At 51.4% G+C, this 7,554-nt stretch overlaps 1 protein-coding gene across 1 annotated transcript; it reads right to left on the reverse strand.

Moving 5' to 3' along the window:
* Positions 1-1,565: 1,565 nt before the first annotated feature.
* Positions 1,566-3,091, reverse strand: GPR4 (G protein-coupled receptor 4). The gene has a single exon (XM_008577759.1). It carries the CDS (start codon positions 2,778-2,780, stop codon positions 1,692-1,694), a length of 1,089 nt encoding a protein of 362 aa, XP_008575981.1. The 5' UTR covers positions 2,781-3,091; the 3' UTR covers positions 1,566-1,691.
* Between the last annotated feature and the right edge of the window lie 4,463 nt (positions 3,092-7,554).

Here is a 7,554-nt window from a genome sequence, read left to right on the forward strand (position 1 = left end):
TATTCCTGGTGACCTTTGAGGCCAGGGGAGAGGGGGGAACACCATTAGCGAGGGAAGGCAGCCTTGGCCACCCTGGGGCGTGGGAACAGAGGCAGAGATGGGGAGGGGAGAGGGAGTCCAGGATGGTCCCTAGTGCTGACTCATTGGTGATGTGACCTTGGACTAGTCGCTTGGCCTCTTTGGTGACTGCCTTGGACTAGGGCCTGGGATTATTCCCAGTGGGTCTTTCCGCTCAGGCTGCCTGATCACCCTTTTCCCAGAATGGGTAAGGGGTTCATGTTACGTAATCCCACAGGCCCATGTGCTTCTGCCATAAAAGTATTCCTACAGAATAAATCCTGAGACTGACCACTGCTCTTTGTCCAGTCCACCACCACCACCCACCCTGGTCCAGCCACTAGCATCTCCCGCCTGGACTATTTCAGTCACTGTCTCACTGAACTCCTGGCTTCTCTCCTTGCCTCCCATATTTATTCCCCACTGAGCAGCCTGAGGGATCCTATTAACATTTAAGTCTGACCTCTGCTAAGAGCCCCCTTGTGGCTTCCATTTATTTCAGAGTAAAAGGCTCAGTCCTCACCAGGACTTAATGGCCCTGCACGATCTGCCTCTGTCCCCTCTCCAGTCTCACTTCTCATTTCTCTTGCCCCCCTCTCCCTCTGCTCTGAATACACTGCCATACCTACTGTCCCTCGAAATTCAGACAACTCTCTTACCCAGGGCCTTTGTACTTGCTGTTCCCTCTGCCTGGAATGCTCTTCCCACGACAGCCAGAGGGCTGACCACCTCACCTCCTTCAGGTCTTTGCTTGAAAGCCATCTAGTGAGCCCTCCCCTGTCCTCTTCATCTAGATCAGACTCCAGGTCACTCTCTATCCCCTCAACTGGCTTTATGTTTCCCCTTTACATTTAGCAAATCCAAACATTATATTTATATACTTGTCATGAGCCCTGTGAGGGTAGGGTCAGGGCTGTCTTGGTCATCACTGTATCCCCAGCCCCACAGGACCAGGCATAAATCTCTGTTGGATGAATGAATAAATTCCCTTCCTCTTGTCCTGAGTCTCCTTCCCAAGCCTGCCCTGCTCACTCCTCCTCCAGGCAGTCTGCCCTGATTGCACTTCACTTGAGTTCTGACGTTTTCCCTCTTCATTCTCAATCCTGACTTGGCAAAAACTTAGAATTGCTCTGTCTTATGCTCTCTGCCCTGTACGACTGAGGTCTTCCTAAGGGCAAACGTGATGACTCTACATTTAGTGAATTTCTCCTTCCACCTTCCCCCGAGTCACAGATTTTTATCCTTGTTAGAAATAATTCTAACTTTCTTTTCTTTTTGTCTTTACCTTCTGGAAACCAAATGTTTGATTAATTTACTTGTTCTCTCCTCCAGGAAGCCCTCCATGACCCCCAGACAGTGACAGAGCCTAGGAGTCATGAGGGGAGGGCCAGGGCTATCATTTGTCACTGCTGTGTCACTAGCACTGCCTAGCACAGGGCTAGGAACAATTAAACTGAACTCTTAAAGGGTCATGGTGGAGGATGATGGTTGACTAGTGACACACCAACCTCACTCTTTTTCTGTTTTCTTGTATTCTTATAACTATTAACACAGACTTATTTGCATACACCAGACCAGGAGAGAAAGGACTGTGGGATGAGCTTTGAGGATGGGGGGCTCCGCACCAGTTGGGTTTACTGTGCTGGAGGCAGCATCTTCAACTGCACCTGGTCCCCATGGGAGGGCGGAGCTGCCACCCAGCCAGCCACCATGGCCTTGGTCATGCTGTTCCTCTTGGAGGTGAGTGGGGTCTCCAGGGTGAGTGAGGCATTAGCCATCTCGTGGGGCTTGTCACTGGCCAGGAAGCGGAGCAGGTTGTGCAGGGCCTTGGCCACGTCGCTGCGGGCACCCTCATTGACAAGGCAGTAGAGGATGGGGTCAGCCACACAGTTGAGGCTGGTGAAGGCCAGCGAGCTGTGGTATGCTGAGAAGACACGCTCCTCAAAGCCACAGTCCCAGGGGCGGCCCAGGTAGACGGCACTGCGCGAGAGCAGGAGCACGTGGTAGGGTGCGAAGCAGACCAGCACAATGGCGATGAGGCTGAGGGCCAGCCGCTTGATCTTGGCTTTCTCCTGGCGCTCAGTGGACACGCTGCCCCTCACAGCCCGCAGGATGCCTCGGTATGACAGCAGCATGAGAGCCCATGGGAAGAGGAAGCCCACAAAGACCCGGTAGAGGTTCATCCAGGCCACCCAACCTTCCATGGGGAACTTCTCAAAGCAGAAGGTGTGGTTGTAGCGGTCTCGGAAGAGCTCGTCATGGAACAGGGGTGCTGAGTTGGCACCCAGCTCTGTGGCCCAGACCACGGAGCTCACAGCCACGGCTGTCTTGACACGACGCAAGCGGGCAAACCGCAGTGGGTGGGCCACAGCCAGGTAGCGGTCCACAGAGATGCAGCACAGGAAGGCAATGCTGATGTAGATGTTGGTATAGAAGATGAACCCGAAGAGCTTGCAGGAGCCAGGGCCGTGGATCCAGTTGTCGTGGTGCAGAAAGTAGTCAACCCACAGTGGCAGCGTGCAGATGTAGATCAGATCAGCGATGCTGAGGTTCATCAGGTAGACACCCAGCTCATTGTGCTGCCGCACCTGGCGGTAGGCTGCCCACAGGGCCAGACAGTTGGTTGGCAGCCCCATGCCGATGACAAAGATATAGAGGGATGGTGGGAAGAGGTGGTCCACGCGTGAGTCCACATGGCAGCCCTCCCACGTGCGGTTGCCCATCGTCGGCACTGGGGCTTTCGAGGCACTTCCCCTGGCCCACAGGGGCTATGGGCCCACAGGGGCTGGGAGGCCATGGGGCCCCCTGAGCCCCCTCCTTGGAGGCTCAGGGAAACATGGTGGGAGACAGTCCACGGGGAAGAGATGAAGTTGACTATGAATCGTGGGGCAGGCTGGGCAGGGAAGGGTAGAAAAGTTGAGGGGGAGAAGTTGGAGGAGAGACAGAGTTATGTCAGGAGGGAGGTTTGGGGGATGATGGGATTAATAAAGAGGTTTGTCAAGGGACTGTTTGTAGACTTAATCTGGGTGTAAATAAGGGATTATGGGGGTAACACAAAAAATTGGCAGAAGGGAGTGTTTATAGAGGAAATGAGGGCATCTGTGGGCAGTGTTGAGAAGGAGATGTTTGTAGAAGAGCTAGAAAGTAAGTGTGATCATACTGAAGTAGTGGTGGGATGGAATATTCTAGAAGACACAGGAAATATACAGGACAATGTTGAGATAGGACAGACTACAGTTAGAAAGTGTTGGAAAGACCAGACAACGGGGATGGGAGTGCTGGCATTTCTTAGGACACAGCAGGAAATAAGGAAATAAGTAAGGTCACCAATGAGAAGATAAGGACAAGGAGGTGTCCTGCGGTGGGTGGACAAAGGGGAAAGGCTAAGCCTGGGGACTGTGTGAAGGGTTTTCAGGAAACAGGAAGGAGGTGAGTAAGGCTAGATCAGAGAGTGTTATCAGTGGAAGGGGGGGTTGGAAGGGGGCAGGGGAGGATCTCTGGTTGGGTTCTGACGGGGTCTGAGGGGTTGGAGTGAAGTGCCCCACCTCACAGCCCAGTCCAAAGCTGACTTCTCGGCTCCTGTGGGGAGAGAGGGCAATGGTGAGGGAGTCACGGACAGTCCTGCCCTCTCCTCCCCACGCCCCTCTCCATAATTCCTGTGGACTACAGAGGGTGGACACCCCGATGATGCTACTTGAGCCCCATCCCAAGCAACAGATGTCTGAGAACACAGATATGAGGTGCCAGGTATATGTATTTCCCTAATAGATGTTAAAATAAAAACGCAACTCAGATTTTATCACTTTCTTCCAGAAATCGTGTAAAACTGGCACAAGTACTGTATCATGCTTCAGGAAACGCTGGAGTAGTCAAACCCTATCACTTCACAGACAGGGAGAAGGAACCCAGAGAGGCTGGGAACCAGGGCTGGGGCCAGTCTCCCACCACTAACCCAGAGCACCCCATTCCTGACAACAATGATGGCAATGGTGATAATAACAGCTCAACTTTACTGAGCCCTGCTAAATAGCAGACCCTGTTCTAAGCACTTTTGTGGGTATTTTATTAAAATTTTCAGGAGCCCTATGAGAAAAGTAGTAATTCTCCGTATTTGACAAACTGAGGCACAAGAGCAGTTATGAGACCTGTCCAAGGTCCTGATGCCTGGAGGGGGCAAATCTCTGCTCTCAGCTCTTCTCTCCAGCCTGTGCTTCAGATTCCACCAAAGAATAGTTGGACAAATAAGCTCCCTGGGATGGCAGCAGGGACTGGGAACCACAGCTGCAGAGGGCTGAGGGAAAGGGGAGAGAGGAGGAGTGCTGGACTTGGTCAAGGTCAAATTTGGGGAGCAAGGAGAAGCCCTGGGGTCAGCACCAAAAGTCCCCTCTCTTGAGACCACGCCTTTCACTGTGTCTTCCCTCTCCTTTTTAATAAGAACCTTGGGCCTATCACCCCCTTCGTTCTGGGAAGATCTGCAAGCACAGGGAAAAGTGTAGTCATTGACAAAGATCCTGAATTTCGTCAGCCCCAGAGAGAAGGGGAGTGAAGTCCTAAGTCACAGGCATCTTTGGAAGCCATTCCATCAAAGGGTCTGCACATGTTTAGTTTTTTCTGGGAGGTGAAACCTTTTTTAAAAAACAAACAAAAAACAAGATCTTAACTAGAAACCCAATCTAAGACAGTGAAAAGGAGAAGCTGCTCTGTGCTATGAATGAAATGAGGTGGGGGTGGGGAGGCCACCTCTGAAGAATCCCCAGGACAGACAGATGAAGAAACTGAGGCCCAGAGAGGGGAAGGGATGGGCCCAAAGTCACACAGCAGGGCTATGGGAACCCCCCAGATGCCTGAGCATCTTTTCATGGGCAAGTTCTCTTGGCTCCATCTCCACAATGAATCCTGAATCTGTGCATGTCTCTCTGAAACCCCTGCCACTGTCTGCTCTGCACCACAGTCATCACTTGCTTGGGCTATTGCGGTGGCATCATCGCTGCTTTTCCCAGTTGCCACTCTTGTTCCCTTCAACTCACTTCCCACGTGGCAGCCAGAAAGATCTTTTTAACATGGAAACCAGCTCTTGTTACTTCTCTGCTTCAAACCCTCCACTGGCATCCAGATGGACTTGCAGTAAAATCCAAGCTCCTTGCACTTGCCCCAGGTGTCGAGGCTCTGGGCAGCCTAGCCAGCCTTGCTCACCTTCCTTCAGCAGGCTCAATGCCAATGACCTTCTTTCCAGCCTCAAAGCCTCTGCACTTACTGTACCTTCTGTCTTCCTTACTTCCTTCACTTCTTCAGGGAGTCCCTCTTCAACCAAAGTCCTGCCCACCCACCCCCAGGTCCCTTTCCTCACATCCTCCTGTATCTTGTTTGTGTCTGTCTGTCTGTCTGTCTAGAATGTTCGTTCCAGGAGGACAGAGATCTTGGGACAGTTATCTCCTTAACTGCCATATCCCATATCCCATGTCCCCAGCAGCCAGGACAGACCCAAAATACAGTAAGTGCTCAATTAATGATTATGCATGGAAGCCACTCCAGAAGCTTTGCAGAGGCCAGAGGCATGGAGTAGGAATATGCACTGGTCAGCCCATCCTCCAGTTCCAATATTCTAGGAGTCTTACATTCCACGATTCTAAAGTTCTATTGTTAGATTGCTCTATGATTTTTTTAAACATTCTGTGACTATCATAATCTATTATTCAATCCTCAATGCTTTTTATCTTTGCCCAGCAAACACAAATACGTATTTCCCTTTTCTTTTTTACAAAAATGGGAACATACTCTAAATGCGGTGAGCCCCACTTCCTTTTTTCCCCCTTATCTATTCTGGTTTTTAACATTCTGGGGGGGGTGGGGGGCTTCCCAGGGGAAGAGGTGGGCAGGGGAAAAATGAAAAGGGCAGGATCTATCCACAACTGACTTTGAAAGGTCAGGGTTGAGTTCTGCTCAGTAAATCCCACCCCCTGTGGGGTCCTCAGCAGAAGACTCACAGACAGGCTTCTGGGTCCTGTGGTGATGGGACGGGTGGAGGCTTCTCCTCCATAGAACAGTGCGATCCAATCCCTCCCTTCAAACTGAAACCTCCCACCCAGATCAGGTCACTCAAAACACCTCTCTCTTCTCTCTCCTGTCCTCTTTCCTCCCCTCTCTCTGTTGCCGGTCCTCCCCTCTCTCTGCCCCTGGGTCCCCCCTTCTCTCTGCCCCTGGGTCTCCCCCTTTCTCTGCCTTTGGGTTCCCCCTCCCCCCACCCTTACCCTCTTTCTCTGCCCCTCAGTCTCTCCTTCCTTCCTCCTGTGACATTGAGGGAATTAATTCTCCTTCAGGAGCTTCAGTTTTCCCTTCTGTAGAAGAGGGTCACAACCTTTATACTAATCACATCACAAATGTAAAGATCCTTGGCAGAATGTGATAGCATCTGTAAAAGATGAAGTATTTGAACAATTATTATTATTCCATGGCCACTGGAGAGCTGAGACAAGAAATGAACAAGTTCTCTTTTTTTTCTTTTCTTTAAAAGATGACCGGTAAAGGGATCTTAACCCTTGACTTGGTGTTGTCAGCACCACGCTTTCCCAAGTGAGCCAACCGGCCATCCCTATATGGGATCCAAACCCGTGGCCTTGGTGTTATCAGCACCACACTCTCCCAAGCGAGCCACGGGCTGGCCCCATTGAACCAGTTCTTAACAGGAGGAGATACCCACCAAGAGCTGGGAGTCCTCTGTGCCCCACCCTCTCTCAACCCCCAGGGCTCTGCTGAGACTGGAGTGGGTACACAGGCAGGAGACTTATTTCCTGCAGCCAGAGGAAATATACTTCCCATTGCTAATTTCCTCAAGGGGGAACTAGTCTGGCACTCATCCCTCCCTCCTCCTGTCCTTCCTCCCAACCCACCTTTATCTTTGGGATGCTGGGCATGGGGGAAGGGCACTTAGACAGCCCTCCCTTCTCCCCCAACCTGAGATCTGCCCACTGTTGAACCCTCAAAAGTCACCACATACCATCAGGCCCTTAGAATTCCACAATGCAACAGATCTATATGTGACAACTAGGGGTACGAGGCTGAACCCTTCCTGGTACAGATGGGGAAACTGAGGCCCAGAGGGGCAAGGCAGTTAGTTGTCTATGTCACATGATGTGTCAAGACTGGTCGCTCTTCATTGAAGAGCTTCCCCTTCCCTGAATGTTTTTTCTTCTCACTCCCTGCACTCTTACAGTTTTTCTCAAATCTTCCTGGGAGTCTCAGATCCCTTTGAGAATCTGCTAAAAGATATAGGAACTTCTCACAAAAAAAGCAAGTGACTCAGTGTCCTGAATGCCCCTCCATCACTTCGCTTCCTTGTAGAGCCCCTTCCCACCAAGACCCTCTTTGATTGGGATCTAAGTTGCCTTGCGTCCTCAGGTTTTGTTGGGAGGCAAACGCCCAACTCTCACGGCCCACAGAAGCTCCCCCTGTCTCACAGTCCTCACCCTTGAGTCCCTTGGATCCCCTTCCAGAGGGACA

This window comes from Galeopterus variegatus, unplaced genomic scaffold, assembly GCF_000696425.1.
Source record: "Galeopterus variegatus unplaced genomic scaffold, G_variegatus-3.0.2 Scaffold1573, whole genome shotgun sequence".
Classification (NCBI taxonomy): domain Eukaryota; kingdom Metazoa; phylum Chordata; class Mammalia; order Dermoptera; family Cynocephalidae; genus Galeopterus; species Galeopterus variegatus.

What these genes read in the sequence shown, in the direction of transcription:
- GPR4 (XM_008577759.1), bottom strand. Translation starts at nt 2,780, where the DNA reads ATGGGCAACCGCACGTGGGAGGGCTGCCATGTGGACTCACGCGTGGAC.